This window comes from Nannobrachium achirus (assembly GCF_963921795.1).
Source record: "Nannobrachium achirus genome assembly, chromosome: 1".
Lineage (NCBI taxonomy): Eukaryota > Metazoa > Chordata > Actinopteri > Myctophiformes > Myctophidae > Nannobrachium > Nannobrachium achirus.
Window position 1 is genome coordinate 29,536,912 of NC_137810.1, and position 27,444 is coordinate 29,564,355.

The 27,444-nt window shown below is 40.8% G+C and overlaps 2 protein-coding genes across 4 annotated transcripts in view; both read right to left on the bottom strand.

Annotated features, from left to right (window-relative positions):
* Window positions 1-7,434: 7,434 nt before the first annotated feature.
* On the bottom strand, window positions 7,435-19,873 carry mfsd12b (major facilitator superfamily domain containing 12b; the record flags this gene model as incomplete). Its single annotated transcript, XM_080728023.1, has 9 exons — window positions 7,435-7,558; window positions 8,111-8,205; window positions 9,823-9,996; window positions 11,320-11,412; window positions 12,035-12,127; window positions 16,021-16,197; window positions 17,273-17,396; window positions 18,445-18,655; window positions 19,609-19,873. 9 exons carry the CDS (start codon window positions 19,871-19,873, stop codon window positions 7,435-7,437), a joined length of 1,356 nt encoding a protein of 451 aa, XP_080584149.1.
* A 29-nt stretch (window positions 19,874-19,902) lies between these two features.
* csnk1g2b (casein kinase 1, gamma 2b) overlaps window positions 19,903-27,444 on the bottom strand; it is a 48,533-nt gene continuing 40,991 nt past the window's right edge. For 2 of the 3 annotated variants that reach the window (XM_080736319.1, XM_080736318.1), the window contains exons 10-11: window positions 25,370-25,476; window positions 19,903-23,000 (exon numbers count right to left, since the gene is read on the bottom strand). In XM_080736319.1, coding sequence (XP_080592445.1) covers window positions 22,946-23,000; window positions 25,370-25,476 — 162 coding nt within the window. In that variant the 3' untranslated portion in view covers window positions 19,903-22,945. Of the gene's footprint in view, window positions 23,001-25,369; window positions 25,477-26,130; window positions 26,233-27,444 lie in introns of all 3 variants that reach the window. The other variant, XM_080736320.1, reaches the window with a different exon arrangement.

Below are 27,444 nucleotides of genomic sequence, written 5' to 3' on the forward strand. Positions count from 1 at the left end.
GTCTAGTCCAATATGTCATATGGGACTACCGTCATAGACAGTAGCCATTGTTAATCCGGAGTCAATGGCTGACTGTCTGTACAGGAAGTGATGTCACATGACATACTTTTTATGCCCATATATGAGTCCTCCTAACATGGAGATGTGGATAACACTATATATGGAGATAGTCTAGTCCAATATGTCATATGGAACTACCGTCATAGACAGTAGCCATTGTTAGGTCGGAGTCAATGGCTGTCTGTCTGTCTGACTGTCTGTACAGGAAGTGATGTCACATGACATACTTTTTATGCCCATATATGAGTCCTTCTGTACCACATCTCCATGTTTAGGCAAACTCCACACAGAAAGGCCCTATCGCCAACCCAACCTAGGGTGTGAGCGATAGGGCCTTTCTGTGTGGAGTTTGCATGTTCTCCCCGTGTCTCCTAGGGTTGATACCCTCACAAAAACATGAACAAACTCCCCCCAGAATGACAACAACTAGAATTGTCAGAGAAACGCTGTGGTTGGCCAGATGGTCAAGAATTGGCGCGACCTCGCCCTTTACGGCGAGCTTGCAGCATGTCACCCTGAGGTCGCATTCCACCCTCAGGTGTCTTACTAGTAGTAGTGTACACTCACACAATATGTCCATATGTGGGCATTCCAAGCTATGGGCTTAATGTTGATGACATCAGGGATCTCCATATATGGGCATACAAGGGACAAGGACGGAATGTGATGTCACAATGTGATGTCACAACAATGTGATGTCATAGGTTAGCTATAGACATTGAGGCGTTACTCACGGACAAGATACAGACAAGATACGGGACGGGACAAGATGTGACGGTTTTCAAAGTTAACTGCGACCGAGTCACAATAATAACTAAAGATGCAATTTTGGGAAATTGCAAGTGTGGTTGCCGTAACGCGAGTCACACTTGGAAATTAACTACCATTTGATTTGTCCCCGTTTAAGTCAATGGGGGAAATTCATTCACTAATACATTAATGGCCATATATGGAGATCTCTGTGTCAGTCCAGGTCCCTTTCATGCTCATATATGGAGATCCCTGATGTCATCAATATTAAGCCCATATACTGTACTGCCCATATATGGACATACCGGTCAGTCTCATGTGGTCTGACATCGTCAGACATCTATGATGTCAATCATCTTCATATTTGGGAAAAGTTTAGTTTTTGCATTTTCCCATTCAAGTCAATTGAGAAAATTAATTCACTAATAAATTAATATAAATTAAACTATATAACGTATCTCTTAACATAATGCAAGCAGACAAGTCCCGATGAAGCCGGTCGATTTGACCCGATGAAGCCAGTTGTGCGCGACGTTGGTGTAGTGGTTAGTGCATATGCCCTTCATGCAGAAGGTGAGTGGTTCAAACCCTGCCTAAGCTGATGTCAGCTAGGGGGAGAAGACGATAGCCAGCCCCATGGCCTCCCCTAAGTAACAAGAAATCTTGTGAAAAAAAATGTTGTCAACCAAGGACGATAATACACAATCGGAATAGATGGAAAGTCGGACAGGTGGTCATACAATAGCCTAACTGGGTTTAATAATGGCGTGGCATCTATGTGGAACTCTTGCATCATGGTGATGACATCACTCTTGCCCAAATATGGAGGGGTGGCAGCCTGCACACATCGGTGTTGTCGGGCATGCACAGCAACCGGTTGTGTTGTGAGTGAGGTCAGACCAGAGCTCTGCACAGCATATATAGAGCATGAAGATATGTTTTGAATTCCACTTCATTTCACAGGGACCAAACTGTCTCTACTCAGTGTAGTGAGAGAAGAAGGTAGACAACATAGGGGACAGGAGGAGGGAAAAATAAATTGTCCATAGGGAGACGAGAGGATGGATAAATTGTCTATTAGACAACCTAAAACTTTGTATCACCGTCCATGTATAGATGCAGATTTGATGACGAACTGCCACTCCAGGAAGGAGTGTGGTCTCCTGAGTGTGGTATCTTCCCAGACTAAGGTCCACCGTTCTGATGGTACATACTTCAGATCTCAATCGATCCATGACGACCTCACCGGAACTATAACCAGCCAGGAACAAGGAGACACAGACAAACCAAATTCTTACAGTCATCAAAGGTTTACCAAGGCTTTAACTCAACCCGGAGAAGTGAAGACACATCAGATGACTTATACAGGGAAGAAAACTCACATTTGTAAACAGTGTGACAAGAGTTTTTGTCAGTTAGGTGGCTTGAAGAGTCACCAGCGTATCCACACTGGAGAAAAACCTTTTATCTGTAAACAATGTGACAAATCTTTTAGTCGGATAGATGGACTGAAGAATCACCAGCGTGTCCACACTGGAGAAAAACCTTTCATCTGTAACCAATGTTATAAGGCTTTTAGTCTGTTAGGTGACCTGAAGACACACCAGCGTATCCACACAGGAGAAAAACCTTTCCACTGTAAAGAGTGTGACAAGAGTTTTTGTCAGTTAGGTACCTTGAGGAGTCACCAGCGTATCCACACAGGAGAACAACCTTTCATCTGTCAACAGTGTCATAAGAGATTTAGAGTGTTAAGTAATCTCAAGACACACCAGCGTATCCACACAGGCGAAAAACCTTTTCACTGTAAAGAGTGTGACAAGAGTTTCAATCAGTCAGGACACCTGAAGAAACACCAACGTATCCACACTGGAGGAAAAACCTCATACGATTAGACAGAGGAAGGAAAGCAGCAACTGTCTAGAGAAAAGAAATCTGAAGTAGCAAAAACCTTAAAGAGTAACTTTTAACCAATGAATAAAAAACATAAAAGTGATGTGGGCATACATCACCGACTTTATTAAGTAACCTTTTTTTTTTTTTTTAGATTTGTTTTTGGGATTTTTATGCCTTTATTGATAGGACAGTAGACTGACAGGAAACGGGGAGATAGATGGGGAATGACATGTGGCAAAGGTCGTCCGGACCGGGAATCGAACCGGCGACGCCAGCAGGCATCATAGCCTAGTATCATGGTATGTGGTATGCGCCTTGACCACCAGGCCAGCGGGCGCCCCTTTATTAAGTAACCTTTAAGTAACTTCTCAGTAAACAGTTTATCCAGATTAAGTAAACTGGCTTAGAACATAACGCACTTTACATTTGAAGCAAATTCAAGTTATATGGCTGTGTAAAACACAAATCCACCTTGCACCACCAAATTAGATTGAAAGAAAATGTGGCAAACATTGTGGTTCAATTTGAGGGTAAGCTAATCAGAGGTGGAGTAGAAGTGACATCACGCATTGTGTGTACAAATATGTAGGCCTATTTCAAATACATGTATTTCAAATACTGCCCATCTCTGAGTGTGATTTGTGTATTGTGTGTGTATTTGTTGTGCTCTATTTATTTTATTCTAGATCTAACAAAAGAACAACCCTTGACATGGTGCAGTCCTAGCTCATTAGTTCAGCTCACCCTTTGTCAAGTCCCGCCTGCTGTCCCGCACCTCTTCACACCCATTGGTTGCTGTGTCTTGGTGGGACATTCGGTGGGACACTCCATCCACTACCATTGTAATTCAGTTGGTTTGTATTGTTATTCTGTGTGTTCAATTCTAATTTCAAACTTGGCTTTAGTAAAATGGAGCTGCTCAATGGCAGATAGTGACTCAGCATGTTTTTAAATGTTTTTATTTCTCCAAAAATTACGTTTTAGCAAATTCAACATAAAAAGGCGGAACTAGGGCGGGACAAGGCAGATAGAGCCTGCTGGTTGGTCAGTCAGGGACCAACCAGAAGGCTAACAAAGGGTGAGAACAGAGCTGTGCTGTAAGTGGAGAGCTGGACACCACCATGTCAAAGGGCTGCTGTAATGTCCTGGTGAATAAACACAACATTTGGTTGAACCTTACCTCAAGGCCTCTGTACTAAATCCAACCACTAAGATGGTCTAAGAAGCTTGGCCAATGTGACCCTGGGTGTAGGCCAATGTGACCCTGGGTGTAGAACAATGTGACCCTGGGTGTAGAACAATGTGACCCTGGGTGTAGAACAATGTGACCCTGGGTGTAGAACAATGTGACCCTGGGTGTAGAACAATGTGACCCTGGGTGTAGAACAATGTGACCCTGGGTGTAGAACAATGTGACCCTGGGTGTAGACCAATGTGACCCTGGGTGTAGAACAATGTGACCCTGGGTGTAGAACAATGTAACCCTGGGTGTAGAACAATGTGACCCTGGGTGTAGAACAATGTGACCCTGGGTGTAGAACAATGTGACCCTGGGTGTACAACAATGTGACCCTGGGTGTAGGCCAATGTGACCCTGGGTGTAGAACAATGTGACCCTGGGTGTAGAACAATGTGACCCTGGGTGTAGAACAATGTGACCCTGGGTGTACAACAATGTGACCCTGGGTGTAGAACAATGTGACCCTGGGTGTACAACAATGTGACCCTGGGTGTACAACAATGTGACCCTGGGTGTACAACAATGTGACCCTGGGTGTACAACAATGTGACCCTGGGTGTAGAACAATGTGACCCTGGGTGTAGAACAATGTGACCCTGGGTGTACAACAATGTGACCCTGGGTGTAGAACAATGTGACCCTGGGTGTAGAACAATGTGACCCTGGGTGTAGAACAATGTGACCCTGGGTGTAGAACAATGTGACCCTGGGTGTAGAACAATGTGACCCTGGGTGTAGAACAATGTGACCCTGGGTGTAGAACAATGTGACCCTGGGTGTAGAACAATGTGACCCTGGGTGTAGAACAATGTGACCCTGGGTGTAGGCCAATGTGACCCTGGGTGTAGAACAATGTGACCCTGGGTGTAGAACAATGTGACCCTGGGTGTAGAACAATGTGACCCTGGGTGTACAACAATGTGACCCTGGGTGTAGGCCAATGTGACCCTGGGTGTAGAACAATGTGACCCTGGGTGTAGAACAATGTGACCCTGGGTGTAGAACAATGTGACCCTGGGTGTACAACAATGTGACCCTGGGTGTAGAACAATGTGACCCTGGGTGTAGAACAATGTGACCCTGGGTGTACAACAATGTGACCCTGGGTGTACAACAATGTGACCCTGGGTGTACAACAATGTGACCCTGGGTGTAGAACAATGTGACCCTGGGTGTACAACAATGTGACCCTGGGTGTAGAACAATGTGACCCTGGGTGTAGAACAATGTGACCCTGGGTGTAGAACAATGTGACCCTGGGTGTAGAACAATGTGACCCTGGGTGTAGAACAATGTGACCCTGGGTGTAGAACAATGTGACCCTGGGTGTAGAACAATGTGACCCTGGGTGTAGAACAATGTGACCCTGGGTGTAGAACAATGTGACCCTGGGTGTAGAACAATGTGACCCTGGGTGTAGAACAATGTGACCCTGGGTGTAGAACAATGTGACCCTGGGTGTAGAACAATGTGACCCTGGGTGTAGAACAATGTGACCCTGGGTGTAGAACAATGTGACCCTGGGTGTAGAACAATGTGACCCTGGGTGTAGAACAATGTGACCCTGGGTGTACAACAATGTGACCCTGGGTGTAGAACAATGTGACCCTGGGTGTACAACAAACTTTTAGAGCCTTGCGACAAGATGTAGTCCACGCTTCAGAGGCCAGGCATACAACAGACTTTGAGCCAAGATGTAGGTCAGATGTAGGTCAGATGTAGGCCATGCTTCAGAGCCAGGACAAAGCCAGACGTTTAGCTTAGCTCCTTCCAGGAGCGCTCAAAAACAGGTTCCTATCACAAAAGCGGCATCGGTATGCTGATATATGGGCATATATAGGCATACTGAACGGATTGGTGGTTCTGGACAACTGGATATCCATATATGCCCAACTGCTTATCCAAACAACTTGATGGTGGGCACCAGGCTCCCGAGTCCTTGTCAATGTGTGTGTGAAGTCAATCCCAAATATGCACATGACCATATACAGGCATAGTGGTAGGATCTGTGCCTCTGGACAACTGGATTCTGTGGGTGTATATAGGGTTAGTTTATGGTTATATCTGAGTACTGACGCCCACCCATTAGCCAATTTTATTATAGGATATGCTTTACTCCTTGCACATTCAACTGTGATATTGTTGCTATTGATTAGATGCATATGCTGAGCTAGGCTAAGATATATTATATTTATAATATCACCTGCACACTTCTGGAACTGCTGCATATTGGTAAGCTAATGTACCTGTCTCATACAAGATCTTATATTCGTTTCTCACTGTATTCTTTTTATGCCCATATATGGAGTTCCCTGATGTCGTCAGTATATGCCTATATAGGCTATATGGTCATGCCCACACACTGACATTGCACAGAGTCCCCAACGGAGAAGCAGCTGACTCCATATGGAGTTCTAGTAGGTCCACACTGCCCAAATATGGAGTGACTCACTCCTACATATCGAGTTACCATGACAACATAATACGTCCAGCCTGAGACACAGTGTTTATTCATTTTCTCCCTCACATGAACAAAGGTGAACATCTCTTTGGAGGATTCTTTCTGTCTCTCTCCCCCTCTCTGCAAGTACATCGCGTTCTACAGTAGATACCAATATTTTGCTCCATTCTTGTGATTCAGAACCAAAATAATTAGTATTATCCTTTAAGAAAGTGAAGTTTAATAATCAGACACTAGATGGTGGTCTGGCTGCATCATTTACAGATTAAAAACATTGAATTACACATGAAAAGAACAGAGAGACTTGATCTAAGAAAAACCAAACAAACATAAAAATCAGTAAAATATTTTCAAGAATTAGCAGCTTCATCACATCAGAAGAACCATTTCAAGCTACCACAGATTTCACTGAGTATATGGCTGTGCAGGCTACTGAAATCTTAATGCCGTAGTAGATTAGAGCAGTAGTTTTCTAACTTTTTATGCCCCAAGGCATACCAATAGGCAAGTCAAAATCTCAAGGCACACCTGTACTCATAACTAAAATAGCCGATCTACAAGCTCACAATGTGGCATGACGTGATGTCAGCTTGTAGAAAAATCTTTGCCTATAATTACACAAAATAGGGATGCCAGGTAGAATATATATATTTGTATGATATAGAATTTTCCTCTGGATTGGGAAATGAGTGTGCATAAAGTTCTGATATAGTAAATGAAAAATAAATTCAAAACCTTTTGTATACTTTATATTGCAATAATAGTGTGGGGTTGTGACAAAATCCCAAGGCACACCTGCACGTCACGGCAGTGTGCCTCGGTACACCATTTGAGAACCACAAGCAGTGGTTCAACCACTGGATAGAGTATACAAAAACAATCAGATTGTCATTGTGTGTGTGTGTGTGTGTGTGTGTGTGTGTGTGTGTGTGTGTGTGTGTGTGTGTGTGTGTGTGTGTGTGTGTGATGTTCTAGTGCTCGCCAATGCCATGTACATATGCACATGAAGGTGTATTTGTTTTGAGCCCTAGTTCCGCCGTATCTTGATTGGCCAGATGAAAAGTGTCAAAAGGGAAACTGCAGCTGCCACCGCCACGCCCCCGGTTACTATCACCATGACATCACGGTAGAACCAAATGGAAGCCTCTGGACTGTAAATTAATTAAAAAGAAGAAGAAAAGATTCAGATAGACGTTAAATGGTATATGATTATTATATGGCAAAATAAATGATCACATAAATAAATAAACAATCTGGATATTCATGCAGATTATTCAGTTTTGCAATGTTATCAATCTTCATATTCTTTTTGTAACTGTTCTATGATAGAAAAGATAAATATAAAAAAAAAGGAAAAACAATGATTGAAAAGATATTGTATTGAGGATTTTGTTGCACCCTTCCTGCCCAAACAGAAATAGGCAACAGGAATAGGCTGCACTTGTGTTTTGTGATGAGATCTCTCTATTTACTGACCATCTTCCTTTTTTCTGACATTTAGACATTTATTACAGACTATTCTGCTTTATTGGTAAATATAGAGATATAAAGGAGGGGTAAAGACAGGTCAAAAGCAGACTGTTAGCATAATGTGGTACTTGAGTAAAAGCAGACTGTTAGAATAATGTGGTACATGCACCCAACTGCTTGAGTGACTTTGAGTTAGATTGAAGAACACAGCCGTGTGTCAGTTAAAATCTCACCTGCAAGGCCGGAGGCTCTGGATTAGAATGACTCCCACACCATTAGCTATCTTGTCTGTAAGGCTCATTGATCCATAAACAAACGCTCCGCTTTGCTGATGAAAAAAGAAAAAATATTATCATCACGATAGTAATGTTTGAACGATTGACACCACTTTTGTGGTGGCACTGGACACATCTCTCTTGGCACCATTTGTTTTAGGCTATCCAGACATTGGGCTCCCAGTTAACTGACTTTGGAGGTAATTATTACCCTGAAAAGGTCATTGAAAAGCCACTTGTGAAGACTGATAACTCAAGAGTATGTTACGGGGAAATAAGGGTCCATTTGGGTCCACTTTTTTGTTATCGTCGGTTGACATTTGTTGTCATAGCTCTCCTGCCTTAAAGGTGATACACCATGAAATTTCACTTTTGCTATTTTAAAACCTTTTTTTGGGGTCCCACTAGCACCTTCTATCCTCACAAAGTCCCATTTCTGCATCCCACGGGTTCTCAAAACAGGCTGTCCAGATTTGCTGCCGTTGCTGACGTCAACAACAGCAGTTTTTGAAGAAAAAATAAATAAAAATAAAAAGGCTTTCAAATATGGGGGGGGGGGGGGGGGGGGGGGGGGGGGTTCAGGCCAAAGGTGGTACTGCAGCTGAAAATGCTCAGAGCCATTCAAAAATGAGAGAGGCTCTCTATTCAGGAGTGGTAATTTAGCCTCAAACCTTTTGAAAAACGTTTTTGGGACATAAACAATATGACATAAATACTTTTTAAATGCATGGTGTATCACCTTTAATCTGAGATCCCTGAAGAGCAGACTACACTTTTGTTTGTTTACTGGTTATTAACCAACCATCAGATTCCTCCTTGCTAAACCTGGCTAAGGGCCATAGGCTAGAGCAGGGGTTCTCAACGGGTGGTCCGTGAAAGTACTGTATGTGGTCCCTGACCATGCATTTAGCAGTAGGAAAGTAAAATGAATATTTTCTTCCACGGAACAGTGCACTGAATGACCTGGTGACCTACAGTATAATGATGAGTCAATGTCGTCAGTTAATGAGAAGGTCAAGAAATTCCACCGAAAAATCTCAAGAACCGGATTGCCTGGTTGAGTCATCATTCATTAGGACATGTGCCCACATAATCTCATGTGTCTGCTCACTCATACATAAGATACAAATCAGAATATCAGTTAATATGAGTTATATGGAAGGTTGGATAAAGTAAGAGAATGGAATAAGGGTAACCGTGGGAGGATCAGTGGTTCTCAAAAAATAAAAAATAAAAAATGTCAGCTTGATCTCAGGTTGATTCTTAGTCAGGGCAGTGGTCCCTGGTTCACAATCAGTTGAAAACTCCTGGGCTTGAGTGACTAGACGCAGTTCCCCTCAACCACTTTAACCATTATTTTGTATACTTTGGCTGTTCAAAAATATTAATATATAATAATAAAGTTTTTGAAAAGCTGTGAACATTTGATCAAAAGACTGAAGATTTGCACATTTGTGCAAATCTTTGAATATATATTATTTTAAAGCGTACATTTTTAACTCACATCTTTCCTTCTGGGGCGGGGGGGACAAAATATTTTGAGATGGGGTCCGCGTCAAATACATAAAAACTTTGAGTGCCACACATAAAGAAACAGGTTTTTCAGGAAAACCGTTAGGATTTAGAAGACATTTTTAGGTATTTTTTCAGTTCTCAATGGGTCAACATACTGTCTGTTCTCCTATGAGCTTGGCCGTCATGGACAGAGACATGACCAGGATGGTGGCAGAGCTTGCTCCTAGTAGCACAGCGGCTCCGTAGATCCGCTCAGCTCCAATGGATTTATCCAGAAGCACCCAGGATGCAAAGCCAAGCATCAACAGGAGGCCCAGGAAATAGGTAGTCTGAGATCAGATAGAGTAAACATTTTAATGTGTAAAAACCTTTTGCACATTGTTCACACAGACCCTTCTTTGAAGAGCTTTAGCCTTATAATCCATCCATATCAACGTATTATACGATAACACCACAAATAACATGATGCATGCATAATACTTGATAGAGTTTGGTGTGGAAAGTGATAACATAATTATTCTCTAATGTGAAATCCTCAATTTATGTTAATGTATCTACTTGTAACTCTAAGAATGTTCAAATGGAACCTTTCTGCTAATATACTCTCATTCTCTGAAACTAAACTTGACGACTCTGTTTATAGTCTCTGTAAAGGACAGAGATTGAAGGTTACATCAGGAATGAGGTGATGGCAATGAGGAGGGGGTATATATATATATATATATATATATATATATATATATATATATATATATATATATATATATATCGATTCATAACTGTCTTTAACATGTGAACTGACCTCGGTCATAGCTCAATTGAAACTGTGTTGTTTGTTTGATATAATATTTATAAAAGCTAAACCCTTACTGATCGGCGCCATCTACAGACCACCTGGTCAAGATGATTTTTATTTGAGGAGAACTCAGCTGGCATTGGCAAGTTTTGTAACCTTCATTGCCTTGACCATCTGATTACTGATATTCTATACGGCTAACACGACAATGCACAATGTTTAATGTTTCTACATAGAATGAATGTAATTTATTTTTATTTGCATTTGCTTGAATTATTTTGGGTTGTTGAGATATCATTAAGAAGTACTTCTGCAATACTCACCATAATTATTAATTTGTTTTATATTTTGGTTGTATTTTAATTTTTTTTTACATTTTTTTATATTGTACTGTGAAATGTATTAATGTTTTGTAATGTATTTTTATCTCTGTGGACCCCAGGAAGAGTAGCTGCTGCTAAGGTAGTAGCTAATGGGGATCCAAATAAACAATAAATAAACAATACTAAAAGAAATCAAAAATCTAAAGACTGTCATAAAACAGTTTTCAGATCACTGAAAAAATACTCAAATGAGGCCTTAAATTCATGCACTGGAGAAGCTGGACAGGTCCAATGTACTCAACTGTACATTTGTTGAGGACGAGGAGGCATAGTCCCGCTTTAAAACAAACTCCCTGTCTGTGGTAAATAGTTTAGTACCCATGAAAACTGCCAAGCCCGATTAAAATCGTGGATGTGGATGAATCCATTCTTTACCACATAACACACACAACCGGGGGCGTAAAACGTAATCTCCACCTCCTGAATGGTGAAGATAATACAAAACCTATACCATTTTAAGCTGAGAGACTCACAGTAATGCTTGTGCACTTGCTGATTGGTTTCAGGACCAGGGAACACACAAACCCACTGACATACATCACCAGTGGTATGATGGCAATGAAGCTCTGACAGGGCAAAGAGGAAGAAAGTTAACAATGCCTTGGAACACCATAAATCAACATAAAATGTATGCAAACAGATTTTCCAGTGGAATTATAAAAGACTTAAATATGTGTGAATAGAATAGAAATACCACATACAATTGCTCTCATCAGTAAAAGGCAATAAGCAAGCATTATAGAAAGAATAATACATTAAAATTAAATAGGATCAAATAAAATTCTATGAAATATTGCATGTCTGTAAACCTATATTGCACGTCAATCAATCAATGTTACTAAGCGTTTAATTAACACGCAGGAATGACCTCCTATACTGCTCAGTATTGCATTTTGGTATAATGAGTGTCTCACTGAAAGTGCTTCTTCTGTTGATTAGTAAATCATAAAGTAGTAGTCCATGATGGCATGACACTTGGACTGTCTCCTTGTCTGCCAGGGGGTCCAGCTCTAGCCTGGGTTCCAGTCCTCAACATACACCACTCCCTAGTGTTGGTGGTGGTAGATACGAAGTGTGAAAGAGGCTGGCAACGCACCGATCACCACAGACACAGCTTCAACATCGTTGTGCGGATGTTGAACGATGTCCTGAGAAAGTAGAGGCGGAATGAAAACAGTAAGGCCTTACCTTTGGTAACAGCAGGGATTCAGTGAGATACATGGAGATGTAAGTCTGGGACAAGTTGACCATTAGTCGAGTGCACATGTACAAAAAAGCCACCTGGACCAAAGGCAAACAAAGCAAAACGTGTTACCATTTCACCAACAATTTATATGTTGGCTAATTAAAGCTCTTGGCTCCACATTATACTGCCAACCCCCTCTTATCACCCTATTCCACCTCCAGGCCTTTTAGATTACCATACCCAATTCCTCTTGCCTCCTGGTTAAAGTCTGATGGGGATTGTTCCTTTTCCAGTGCGCCTTTGTATTAGATGTTCCCCTAATTTAGACTTAAATCGCAACTTCAGACACACCTTCCACAGCATATGAATCTGCATGTCATATGTTTTCATGTATTGTTTTATTTATTTTCATTGGTATTTTTGGGGTCTCTTTTTGTGCGTTTTACCAGTTACCAGGGGTCATCACCATGCCAGCTTGTGATGGACATTTTGATCAATATAAAATAAAATAAAAATCACAGACATACAAAATATCTGGTCAATAATCTTTAATATGGTTAGAACAGTCTGGGCCCCAACAGTCTCATTGTGGGCATGATATCTATTTAGCCACAGCCTTTTCATCATATTGTAGACCCCTAATTCAAATAATGCAAAGACAATAAATCAATAAATAGTTTAATAATTATAAAGATTGATACATTTTCAGTTCCTTAGTTTTTTTTGTTTGTTTTTTTCAGTTCTCTTTCTGCTGGAAAGTTGGTTAGTCCGCAAGTTCTCTTTCTTCACCATCACTGAACAGTTCTTACAAAAACTGAGATTTCACTTCCTTATTTGTTTTTTTCTCAGTTCTCTGTCTGCTGGAAAGGTCTAGTAGTCAAATAATTTGTGGTTTGTCAGAAAGAGTCTTTCCAAGTTCCATTCCTTCACTATTATGGCATCGTTGTGGCAATACATTTTCCCATCAAAAATAATTTGTTGTATACTATGCATTTTGTCTCATCATGACGTCTGTTCCCAAACTCATTCAACTGATGTCCTCTCTCATTTGTGGTTGAAAAATAGTATTAGCCCTAATAAACAGGTAACACACCTGTAGGCCTATGATATGCTGCCAGGGTCAATCCTGTCTTAATTCACAATTGTGGTTTCCGTCTAGGTGTACAGTATGCGTTGATGAGAATGTCTTAGACCATGCGTAGGTGTTGTGATGTAAGTTATACCAATGGAACAACTATTAGCACACATTACTTCTAAAAAAAGTGAATATTTAGGATACATCATGTACACATTATAACCAAAATACAAAATGTGCCATGGACTCATACACTTAGGGAGTGTGCGATTTTTACGCGCGGTTGGTATGGCCCATAATGGGGGGGGGTTATCAAAAAAGATTTTGAGCACTTGGGGGGATCATGATTTTTTTATTTTGGCTTTAGGGGGGGCCATGCAAGTTTAATTTGTCAAATTTTGTAATTCCAAATGTTTAGCTTTGTTGTTTATCTAAACAATATCAAGTTAACAAATGTATTAGGTGTCCCCTACTGACTTGGTACATTCCACTTGCTGCTTCCCCCCGCTTCCCCCTCCCACCTCCTGTTCTCAGCTCCGTGTTGCTGCTTCAGTTCGCAACGCGTTGTGTTGCACAGTCAGAATGCACACAGACACACACACAGAGTTTCCTTCCCTCCTAGCAGCAGAACACAGGCTAAACAACTATATTTGTAGCCACAACTCCAAAATGTTTCTTAAGAGAGGAATATAGGCATACTACTTGATGTTTACCCCCCAAAAGAGCATGTAGAAAGGTAATTGCTCTCTCACGGTTCTCTCTCTCTCTCTCTCTCTCTCTCTCTCTCTCTCTCTCTCTCTCTCTCTCTCTCTCTCTCTCTCTCTCGCACACACACACGCGCACGCACACGCTGCGAAGTGAGAAAGCAGTCGGAGCTTTCTTTTCACTGCATTTTCTTCTACTGTTTGTGTGAATATAATTATAAGGCAATGGTTTAATCCAGAGTGATCATCTCGCAGCCACCACATTGAATCATACCAAATCAGTGGTGGGAAAAGTACTAACATTCTTTACTTAAGTGAAAGTATCAATATTGCAACATAGATGTACTCTGTTACAAGTAAAAGTCCAGAATTCAAAATGTACTTGAATAAAAGTATGAAAGTATTGGCATCAAAAAGTACTTAAAGTACCAAAAGTAAAAGTACTAAATGTTTGAAAATAGCCGATCTACAAGCTCACAACGCTATGAACTTGTAGATCGGCTATTTTCAAATAGCCTAGGTATAAAACAGGGAAATAATAGATTAATGTATGTTTTACAATATATATTTACAAAACTGTACTTAAGTACTGTACTTAAGTAAATGTACTTACTTTACACCACTGTACCAAATACAACAAGATCGCAGGAGAGTGAATAGAACGTTCTGGGAACTATAGCAGCAACAAGGGAAAGCTGGCAACGCACAGATTTTTGGCTCATAAACGATATAGCAGGAATTATGTTAAACTAGTAGAATAGCAGGTGGCTCTGAAACTAGCCACTGTTTTGGGAGTTTCTGTACCCAGAGAAGGCACAAAATGTACCATCAAGGCTGTAATGGGTCCATTTGGTTACACTGATTTGAAGGCTGTTGGCTGGGAAGGAGGTGGGAGAAACGGCTTTTAGATTTAATATCATGGAAAATTGTTCACAGTTGCTCAATCTTTCTTTTGTTTGGAGTGTTGTTGTAACCCCAAGAGGCCACCTATGGAACCAAATGGACCCTTTCTGTATTAGTTGAGTACAAAGAGACCCAAATTGAAGCACTAAAACTTTCTTGTGGTCCTTTCAGTTGACCTTATCATTGAACAGTTCTGTTCAGTACCCTCAATCAATCGTCAAATAGGGTGCAATATTAATAGGTCAGCATTCATTTTATTGTCTCCTCCTACTGTTGGTGTGAATATATAAATATATATATATATATATATATATATATATATATATATATATATATATATATATATATATATATATAGTTTATTGGGAAGGGGGGTCATGCATTTTCCTCAAGTCACACAGGGGGGACCACAAAAAAATATCTTAAGGCTTTGGGGGGACCAAACAAAAAAAAAAAAAAGATATCACCTGTCAACCAGCACCCCCTAGTGGGTAAATAACGTACACTCCCTTACTGAAGTGTACGAGTGAAGCATGTGTAAATTCACTCTCCTCAATTTAGTCATTATGCCCATGAATTCTCCCCACACACATTTTGTGTGTTGTCACTGCTGTTGTATCCTACTGACTCACCTGCCAGTGAGGAGCCCCCATCGGGAGAACCCCCCACCGGGAGAACGTAGAGCCTTTGTCCTACTTCTCCCGCCCAACACTCCCTGCTGACAGGTGCCACCCCAGCCCGTAGGAGTACATGCACGGCTTCCCTCCCCAGAACACTGACTGGCCAATTGTGTTTGTATAAACTCCACAAAGCCGGCTGCACCACGGTGGATCCAAACGCACGGCCCAATCTGTGGTGGTGGGCACTGGGCAGCCACTTAACCACCGCACCACGCGAGCGCCGCTCATTTTTCTTTGATGAACAACACTTTGGTCATTGCACATTTGTTTTTTAAAATGTAAAATGCGGAGTGGAAAATTTAATGTGCAAAATAAATTACAGGTGCCGTAAGTTTTAGCTTTATATTCACATCAGCAATCATAGCTAGAGGGTTTGTTCTGTAACAGGGGTGTCACCATCTCTCCAGCTATTAAGTAAAACAGAAAATACATTTTTAAGTTGCGATACCAATTTCCTCCAATCAGAAAGAGAACCCAAGCACCCTATAATGATTACTATCAGAATATAGAGCTTTAACGTTTTAAGAATAAACACTTTGTTCTAACCAAAAAATATCACTTACAGCACCTTTAAACTGTCCTATATCCATAGTTCCTTTTTTCCATAGTCCAAACTTTTGTGTCACCTGGTAAAAAGAGGGCTCCTTCAGCCAGTGCTTCCACTGCAGCAGAGGTTGTGTGTCCTGGGTAGAAGAAGTGACGATGAGGGGCTGCCTGCTCAACGCTGGGGACCTCTCTGGGGTGCCAATGTGGAACATCAGGGAGAACAGTGCTCCTACAGCCAGCACAATGAGTGCCAGGTTCTATGGGTAGACAGTGGGAAGAGAGATATTGGAATCCAAGCAGATTTTTGGTTCATAAGGACTAATTATGTATTATGTTATGTTTTAGGGGTAAAGGCACCTTTTTAAAGGTCAGCAAGGCCATTAAATAAAACGATGATTGGAAATAATAAATTGAATTATGAACATCAGTGGGGGGGGGGGGGGGGGGGGGGGGGGAAGCTGTTATTATACCAAATAATGTATTAGTATTTACAAATTACCAATATATATACACAAACTCAAATAATAATCCACAATAATTAAAGTGGGAATAAGCGGCACTCCATAATAAACGTGCAAGACAAGTCTCGATCTAAAAAAAAGAAAAAAAAAAGAAAAAGTAAACTGAGACCTGCCCTATACGTTTATTTTTGAGTGCCACTTTTTCCACTTTAATTATTGCAGATTTCTTTTGCTATAGATTTTGTTAGCTGAGCAGTGAGCACCCACAGCCAAGGAAGGCACACAGAGGAAGGCGCCTGCTCCACTTTTAGATTTTTACAAACCCCTGAGTCTAATCACTCACAGGACTAGTTTGAAGATGAGGATGGAGAGTCAGGGCGATTTAAGAATTCAGAATCTCAACAAAAGACACAGGTGTCTAAAAACTGTATTGACAGGAAAGTGGCGGATGAGAAATAGTGAAATCAGCTGGTAATGCGGACAGGGTATCATATATTTCTTTTTACTTTTCAAAATGATGGCTTACAATGTAACCATGAATAATTGTCTGCCTTTCAGAAGATTCGTAGCTGTTTAGCAGCAATGAAGTCAGTGCATTCCTACAGATATACTGATAATGATTCAGGACGTGTTCCATTTTAAGTGGCTTTCATGGCCTCCATGAAATTCCTGCCCCGCAAGAGCTCATATCTACATACCCGTAATAGCAATACGTTTTGTTCAGCATAGAGAAAACGGATCTTACTTGAAATCATTAATTATACGAGAGGAATCATCCACATCCCCAGATGGGCTGTAAAACTGTAATATCAGGTGTAGCGATGTCACTTCACATTCTCATCAAACAGAATGTCCCTTCAGCAGTTCTTACCCTAAATAAGGGAATGTCCATCTGGCCCAGCTTAGAGAGATCCATATGGTCCTGTGCTTGGAAGTGAAAGAGCAGCCAAGCCACTGCATACACAGTGATATTTGCCAACACTGTGAATGCATACCTATACAAGAGGAAAAAGGTTTGAAGCATTTATGTATCAGTGGTGGTATAAGAAAAACGTATAACACTTGGCTAAAGCAGCATTATTGATGTTGACCATTGTTGTTTTTCTTACACTTGTCTTTTGATAGATGAATAGCTTCAGTATTATTTCACCTGTAACCTTAGTGGTACAGTGTATCTATGGCATTGTTGCTTCTTTTTGGTAACTTCCATAGTTAACAATGATAGTCTATGACCCGAGTGTGGTGCTGTACTTTATCTAGTAAAACTTTCTATGAAGCCCATGTCTAAAATGCATTAGAATCTGCTTATAACACTACATAGACCTACTAATAACTAAGTAATCATAAGACATATATAATCATAACACATTATATCAGTGCACATATAGTGACTTAAGCGTTGCAATGCTTGACCTTAATACTACAGAAATTAATTTATTCACTTAAACGCTCCCATTGAACACTTACTGTATAATGACTCATAATACACTATGATCCTTGCAAAAGGTTTATGAGTGTGCAGCAATTATATGTATTATGACATATGACCTTATAGCACTGTAAAAGCATAGGCTACTTAGTACATTTTCTCGTTTCATTAAATGACCACTTGTATACTTCATAATAAGACAATACAATACCGAAAACAGACAATCTACAAGCTCACAACCAGGTGGTGAGCCAAGTGGTTAATACCTTAAGTTCCATGTATGACATTTGTCACAGGGTGAGGAATTCCAGTTGGCTGAATAGATTTTAATAAAACTACTGGCAAAGAATAACAGACCATCTTTGAAGAGAAAAATATCATGCACAAAATCTTACCAATTCTGGGGGTATAATGGCCCTTAATTGAGTCATAAAATAAGAAATGTACTCCCACACAGTTGAAAACTAAGAATCACAAGTTACTCAGCTTTTACTTCCTCTTCCAGGTTGGGGCACAAGGCCACACATGAGTCACATCATGTTACAGTATGACTACAACTGTTATGTCCCAAAAGCACAGTGGCTCTGTGGTTGGCCTGTGTGACCTAACCTCACCTGTAAGCAGTGAGCTCCACCTTAGCATTGTCACTGGACACCAGCTCTGGGATGAGGGAGAGGTGGGAAATCTGAGTGGCTGCCCAGCCAAACTGGAAGATTATGATGAAGGGGGAGAAGTAGGTCAGCTGAGCCCACTGTGGGGTGTCGGCATCACAGGCCAAACATGGGCTAAAGACGAAGGTGAATGACACGAGCACGCAAACCGTTCCTGGAAAGAGTGGCACACAAAACATAGGCTGCTGGAACAATCTTCCCCTATTTGCCACAGTGACATTATAGAGATGCCAACAAGAGCTGAGATGAGGTGTATAATTAAGATTGACGTTCTGGTTAAAGTGGTTAAAAGGCAGCGACCAAGAGCTCAGGGGGGTGGGACAACAGAAAAAATCACACCCGTGTGAAGTGGAGCTGTGTGTGTGTGTGTGTGTGTGTGTGTGTGTGTGTGTGTGTGTGTGTGTGTGGATCATGTGTACCGATTTTTGTGACATTTGAAGAAAATATGTAGGAAAAGGAGCAAAAAGTGTGTTTTGGAGAAAATTCAAGATGGCGGAAAATCTATCATGGCGCAAATGGGCGTGGCCTATATGGGGAGATGTGTCATGACCCAAGGAATCCAGGGAAAAAATATTTTTAATTTTCCGACCTACGGTTCAAGAGTTACAGGCCAAAACGTAAAGTGGGGTGTTATGGCGCCACCATGCGGCCAAATGACACCATTTTTTTTATTTAATCCTTGAAATCATTATGAACCTCCTCTCCAAGTCTTGAAACTCTAGCCCCTATGGTTTGCGAGAGACAAATAATTGAATGTGAGTTTTTGCGATTCCCATTATAAGTCAATGGGGAAAATTAATTCACTAATAAATTAATATCAATTAAACTATAGAACCTTTCTCTTAGAAAAGTAATAGCCCACGATTCCCGAGTAAGCCGGTCGATTTGACATATGGCGCGAGTGTGTGGTGGCAAAACTGTGGGACTAGTGGCGTGCCGAAGTTTAGGCTACATACACACAGACACACACACACACAGACAGACAGACAGACCCACACAGCCACGTATAGGGAGCTTGTGCTTCACACAGCTCCAAAAACAAGGGGAAGCTATTGTATAACCCATATAACTTAATGGAAAGTTAGGTTTTATAGAATAATTACTCACCCAATAAATGCCAAGTTTTTCTCTTGCCATATCCAAAGAATCCATTTGTTCTGTCAGATTCGTATCCAACAAGGGGCGTGCAGATTCCATCCGCTAGTTGCCCAATAAGCAGCAACACACCTGCATATGTGCTCTCAAACCCTAGCACGGCGTGGTAATATACTAACAAATAGGTGAACCACAAAGAGGCGCACAGGTCGTTTAAAAAGTGCCCGACTGCATAACATATACGCTTGGAGATTGGCAAAGGCTCGCTGGCAGACATCGATTGCTCCATGATTGATTAATTTCCCGTGATAAAAGTTCCTTTATTCACAGTTAAAGTTCTGTACTTTTCATATTTACAAATACATGATGCAAATGGTTACACTAACAAACGTTATGCAAACACAGTTCAACCTTGGTCTGAGCATCTCCAAATAAAACGCTTTCCCAAAAATCTTGTGAAATCATAAAACAAACCTAATGCAAGATTATGCCAAAGGGGGTCCCACGCTGGTCAGCCCAACAGGTTTAGCATCCAGAGTCAGCCTAATACCCTAAAGACAGGATGCCAGATTTCCCTCTGAACCAACAATGGACCTTTGGATCCATTTTTGCTCGTAATGCGCGCTGCGATGTCTTCAGGATATCCTGAGATGAATTTTGCCCTGCAGCAAGGGCCTATTATAATAGAGTGCATGTCATCATACACTTACGCAATGTCGATAACTCAAAGTAGTCAAAAATAACCAAATAACCAAGCTGTGGTCATGAAAACTCGTGAGCATCAAAGCTGTTTGCAGGGGTGGGTTCCCCTTTCCTTTTCCACATGATACGTGAGTCAAGCATGATACACATGCCACGTCTTGAAACCCAGTTCTTGCTTATACTCGTTAAGCTTAATTTCCCTTCACACTAGACAATTTAATTTCAATTAAAACGGTTTCTAGTCACTTGGGAAATGAGAGTGCCAACCCTCAAGTTGACCAATTACTTTGTGTCATGGTACATCCATAAAATCTGCATCATCTTTTTCATATGATTACTAAAAAGTTAAACCATTTCTTTCCTCATACAGTTAGGATAACCCTTAGGCTTCAGCAGTGTTTAAGTGAAATACTTGATTTTTCAACTTGAACCCTGGATTTGACCATTTAACTAGTCTCTAGTTTATGGGGAAAAACAATCCTTTTTCTCCAGAAATCAAAATTATGAATAGAAATAGTTTTTTTGGGAACATAACCCAGAATAAAGTGTTCTTATGACAGACGTATACATTCTGGCTTCAAATGGTTACCAATTTTCAATGACTCAAAACTTGCGGTGAAAAGTCTGGTGTAATAATTCAACCTAAATATTTTAGATTATTTACAATGTAATCACAGATATTAGGAGGCTCTGTTGGGACAGTGACAAATTCAAGGCCATAAAAATGACTATCTCCAATGAAGAAACTTAAGCAGAGTTCTGAAATGGCTAACTGTACATAAGGTAGATGACAGAGCACCAAGTTGTGGGACATACATTTCATTATGCCGAAAAAAAGAAAAGAAAAGAAAATAACGAAAATGACACATTAGTATCGAGACATGAGATACATAGAAAACTACTGTTATCAGCAGCAGTGGTTTAAAAAATAAAATAAAAATAAAGTTGGTTTTCCATTCCAGTACTAGTGATTTGGTGGATTCTTCATTTTAAGGCCCAGCAAACAGCAGTCCCTTCATTTCAGAGACAACAGACCCTGTAAACAATGAGACTACCTCACAAAGCTGCTTGTCCAACTGTGGCCTTCCGATAAATCAAACAATCAGAAAAAAATACAAGGAAAAAAAAAAGGGAACAGACTGGCTTGAGTTGCTGTCACCATAGTCTCCTAGGTTCCCCTGAGCGTGCACACGCACTGGGTCCTGACCCTCCACAGTAGTTTACAGTAGGCTCAGGGCACAATAATCCTCCCACTGTATGGATGCTTTGATTGTCATAGCAGAGAATGAAGAGAGATGTGAACTCAAGATGTGTGAGAGGAAGGGACCTCTACACATCACAATCCGGAGTGTTAATTTAACAAGAGTTAAATTTACACTCCAGGTTTTTACTGCGTATGCACTTGTCCCACGACGCACATTAATTTACAATACATCCATAAATGCAAGCCCACACACACGCACACAACACAGTTATCCAGTGAGCAACATTTGGGACAGATCAGATAAAATCTCATTGCGGGACACTCACTTGAGCTTTTAAACATTTTACTTGGAAAGGCACAAACTATGATTTCCTGGAAAATTATTTTGACGTAAAGAAATCAAAATCAAAAATCATTTCATGTAAATTGACATTTCACGGCCATTATTCAGATAGAAGTCTTGTGAAGGACTCATCCTAGTTCAGTCTTTATTAAGATGTTTCCTTAATTGTTATTTTCAAACCTAAAATTTCACTTAAGTTTTTTTCTTCTTTTTTTCCCCCAAAAGTGCAATATAATAATAATAATAATATAACAGTAAGAGAGCTTAATATCCATTTCTCTCAATCTTCCACAGTACCTGAGGCCAGTGACTGTGCTACAACAACATTGACAGACAAAAATAAAGCCAAAGTGAGAAGGGGGGAAAATGTATTCCAGAGCACAACAAAAAAGGTAAAAGTCTTGAAAACTGAAGATTCAACTATGAAAAAAGGAAAACATGAAGAAAAAAAAAAAAAAAAAAAAAAGAATTATAGATGAAATGCTTCCTGTCATGTATTGCAGTGACTGCAGTGATATCATTAGTATAGTTCAACCTTGATCCCACAAATAAAGAACTATTTTCTAAAAAAAAAAAAAAAAAAAAAAAAAAAAAGAATGAAAAAAAAAGAAAAGAAAAAAAAGGAGCGGATTTCCTTCGACTCGACCCACACGACAGTTCCCTCAGACCAATGGCTGACTGCTGGAACAATACATGATCTGTATGGAATCTAGAATACAACTGTTTCAAACAGTATTGTTATTTTTTTCTTTTTTCATATTCACGGTTCATTGTTACAGCTTTTTTTTCTTCTCTCTCCTCCTTTTTTTCCAAACTTTTTCTCGAGGCCCCTTTTATAATGCAGGTACATTTGTATTTCTTTGACAAAGGAATTAAGAGTCTGTTGTGAAGTCGGTCAGACCACAACATTCCTTTACTTGCCAGTAGCAGGGGAGCACTGAGAAAGAGAAGGGGTGTGTGTGTGTGTGTGTGTGGATGGGAGGGATATACCAATAGACGGGGATTTGGAAAGAGAGATGGTGATCTTGTGTAGTTGCTTCCATTTAAAACTCAACAGTGACCAGAATGTTTTCAAGTCCTCCCAGTAATCTTTATGTCTTCTATTTGTGCCTCTGGAGGGCTTTCCTCTTTCTCCTCTTGAAGAAACAACAGCACCTGCAGGCAGAAGACAAGTGTGTTTGGTGCCAGTATTTAAGCATGGAAATACTAACAGTATCATATACTTGCAGAGTAAATATACACCCTGAGTCACACAAGTACATGAAAACAATGTTGTACTTCCCCCTAGTGGCTGAAATGTTAATCTAGGCAGCACTGCTTGTGGCCACACCCCAATCATGAGCAGTTTGTCCTCCGGTGTCAATGGTTAAACATTTACCACTATGTCACGAGTGAAGTGTGGCCAGCAGTGCAACCTAGTTGAAAGTTTCAACATGTAGAGGGAGTAACATTTGTTTAGTGCAAGGGTGCGGTTCCTTAATGATGATTCTGGTCATTTTCAACTTTGCCATACTTCACAATATTTCAGTAGTGTTCTCAGGCTGGGACCATACCTATGTTCCCCAGGTTCTATGTTCCCCAGGTTCTATGTTCCCCACTTTCTTACCACCTAAACCTACCCCTAATCCTAACCCCACTAAAACTAATGCTGTGAGGGGGGGAACATAGAGAGGGGAACATAGAACCTGGGGAACATAGGGTGGACCCCCTCAGGCTGACAGGTGCATGCACAGTAAGGTAACCAAAAACCCTAAATACATAAAAGCCAAGCTGATTATCATCATGCTCCTTTTCCTTGTTTCTACATTCTCAGAGCTTTTCCCTTGTATCTAAAGTCCCACTAGCTTTTTAAAAATACATTTCCTTGTCTGTTTTCTCAGAATTAATATGCTTTAATCGCTATAAAAGATTTAAACGTAATAATAGCTGTTTATCGCCGGTCGGGCTCTAATCACCATCGGGGAAGTGCTTCCAGTCCCATTTCTGTATCCTGCTTGATCAGGTTTCCGTATCTGGTCGGGGCGGGACCACCGACCGGATACACGCTTCCACGAAAACAGTAGTAGAGGCAGCTCAGCGATGGAAGCATATTTTTTTCGATGGGATTTTTTTTATTTGAAAGCTGTGATCGGTTGTACACACGCCTGGTACATGATCTGTGCACAGATGGTGCGTGATGTGCAAGCACGTCCCCACGTTAAAAGGTAAGGACGACGCGGCACTTAACCCCTTCAGTCGATGTTTAAAAGACGGTAATTGAGTTAATCATTCACTGCTCATCACGTACTTCCACAGATTTTTTGGGGTGATAATTACGCCATCGCAACATGAGCTCCTCGCCGCCTCCCTATTTATTTTTTTCTCAGAAATGCCTGCAACTCTGCTCGGGAGTTTGCGTTGCATGTCTGGACGATACAGCTGCATTTAGCGGCTCATAACTACAGAGCAGGTGGTCGAAATTACTCGCTTTTTTATCGCAGAAGCATAGACCTCCACCTTTACCAACGATCGGGGGATTGATCGTACGGGAGATATATATTCTTTGACTACTTGAAAGGGTAAGAAAAAAGGAAAATCACTGGCAGTGTGGGCTTTTTTGGTTATTTATTCTTGGCAGAGAATGAGTTGATATCCGCATATCCATCAAATCACTCCTATTCTTCTGAATGTATTTATCCTTTCCCTCTTTCTGTAGATCTTGAATCAGTTGCCCTTCATGCACCTTCTCTCACTCCCACGTCTCCTTCCCTCTCTCCTCATCTCTTACAACAATTATATCAACCATACTGTTACAGTCTAACGCAAACTAAATAATTTATTATTTCTACTATAAGTAGCTTATAGCTAATTATAATAGATGATTCACCATTCAATAGATGACTCATTCTCCAATGGCATATTAAAGTTAGCTAAAAGCTGCAGCAAGCTGGTTCAAACCGTTCTTCTGTCTACTTGATTAACAAGTAAAAATGCATCTGGAACAACACTAGCTTCACATTTAGACATTCTTTCTTGGCTCTCTTTTGTTCAATTCAGTTTTGTATATTGTCAACTGTCAATTTTCTTAAGCATCTTGATTGTCAGCCTATCATGGGAGGGTGGTGGGTTGCAGACTTCTCACAATACAATCCATGTACACAATCTGTCCTTAGCTAAGAAGAGAGATGGGAAAACGACTCTCACATTCCACTACACCCAGCATGTTTAGCCTGGTCTGGTCCTGTCAACATATTCACTGGAAGTGGTCTGACCCCTCCAGTACGGTTGACTTTATTGAATGTATCCAATTAAAAAATGTACAAACTAAATCACACAAGAGAACAAGAGGCGCTGACAAATCAGAATACCGTATATAATAATTATAATAAAATATGTTTTGCATTTTCCTTCTCTTTTAAAAGCTTTAACCATTGACATTCGTATCCAACACTTTCCATTACTTTTTAAGGTGATATTAATTGAATACTTTTAAAATACTTTTAAATAACCCACAGAAACCCTGTGTAAGTCAGAACATATCTTACTTGGTTTCATCGGCCACTTCGATCTCGGTGGGAGCAGTGATTGGAGCGTTGGAGTGTCCAGCGGTGGGATCGTCAGTGTTTAGCTCGCCATTCGTTGAGCTCATCACCTGTACGAAAGGGCAGGAAACAAAATGTTTCACCTGCACACATCACATCAGTCGGCCGTGCCGGAGATCATTACAACATTTTTATAAAGTCACGATCATGTCCTAATTCCAGCCATGTGAGTGGAGAAGTGTCAGTTTAGTATAACCCATTTCTTTTTTAGGGCATAGGATGCAATTCTAGTAATAAACACTAGGTGGCATATTTATTCCACAAAATGATGTCATAAAGGCTTCTGATCCCTAATAAATGAACAAATGGCCATTTTATGTGGCAAGTCATGAAAAGTTCCATCTACAGCCTGGACAATTTAATAAACAGATTCACACTGCTGTTGGACTTAACAACACCTCTGCTCATCGATCTTGTCAATGCTGTGTATATTCCCCTCTTCATGAAGGTTTTGAATGACAGTAGCTGCTGGATGTCATGTCTGTGATTAGCCTAGAGCGAATTAGCCACACCGCACGCACATCAGCAAGAGCAGACAGAACGAGCCGGGCACAGACAGAGCCATTGCAAACGGTGTGCGAGCACATACAGGTGGACAGGCAACCTGGGTGGACAGGCAGTGTCGGGGGAGGGAGCAGAGACACGCAGACAGCCATGCAGCTTCATGCATTAAGCTAGCTGAGCAGCAGCAGCAGCAGCAGTACCTGAACAGAGCCCCCCAGCCGCTCAGCTGTGAGGTGCGACCCCAGAGTCTCCTTATTGGTCACGGGAGTGGGCTGAGACTCACTTCCTTTGGGCTCAGGCGACTGACGCAAAGAGCAAAAGGGGTGGAGGCAGGTGGCGTTGGTGATGGGGTAAGAATGGGAGGGGCGAGGGAGGAGTGGAGTGGTGGGGTAGAGGGGAGTGAGGTGGTGGTGATGATGGTGGAGGAGGAGGAGGGGGAGGGGGGTGAATAAAGAAAAAGAAACAAAAAACAAACAAAAAAAATTATAGAAGACATCTCCCAAGCAGAAGCAGGCTTGTTAAGACAAAACTATGTTAATAGAGGACGGTGGGGAAGCAAAAACGTATGTAAAGCACAGATCAACACACTAATAAAAAGTCATGCAGGAATAAAAACAACAGCCTTGATCAGACAGACACCACCTACAGTACAGTTGTAATTTGTTTTAATATAAACAACTGGCTCTGGATATCATCACACTATTTTGCAGTGGTGTCTTACGTTTAATAACTATTCTATGTTGTGTTTTTATGTTCTTTCATTCAACTTCCATAAAAAGGGAAAGCACAATAACCTCTCCCAGAGAAGCTGAAGATCAAATCAGATATGCTTACAACAACTGATAATTCAGTAATCAGTTGCCTACGTCACAGTCCTAATCAAAATATTTTCATTTCCATTTTCTAGGACCTAATTTGCCACACAGAGATAAATTGGTAAGGTCCATTAACATATCAATGTGTTGCCCTCCAGGGAGCAGCAACAGCCAATTTGATTTCTTAGTTGCTCGCCTGTCGTGCAGCTAAAATAGCTGATCTACAAGCATGTGTAGTGATCTGCAGATTTCTGTGCGTGACACCAGCTTGCAAAGTATAACTCAGGCTTTATAACCCTGCTATTTCAAACAATCGCTCATTGTAGAATACATATTTTGATGCTACGGTGTGCATACGCATACGTGGGGGTTTGTGAGCCTAAGAAACCTTTAATGTTGTTAATATATGCCAATCACACTGGACTGGAGGGTAATAAATGGGGGCTAGAGTCCACAACAATAAGTCAATCATAAAACCTAATGTACTGCTTACTGTAGCTTTACGGGAAACCATGAGTCAGACTGATCAAGAATGAAAACCTGATTTGTACCATGAGTCAGCTATTTTTAAAAAGGGTCTTAACCTGAGACCAGACTCAATTATCATTTGTGTCCCAACTGATAACATGGCAAGATCAAGGCGTGGAGAGCATGCTAATAAAGGAATTATGGAAAGAAAATAAGAAAAAAAAGTATAAA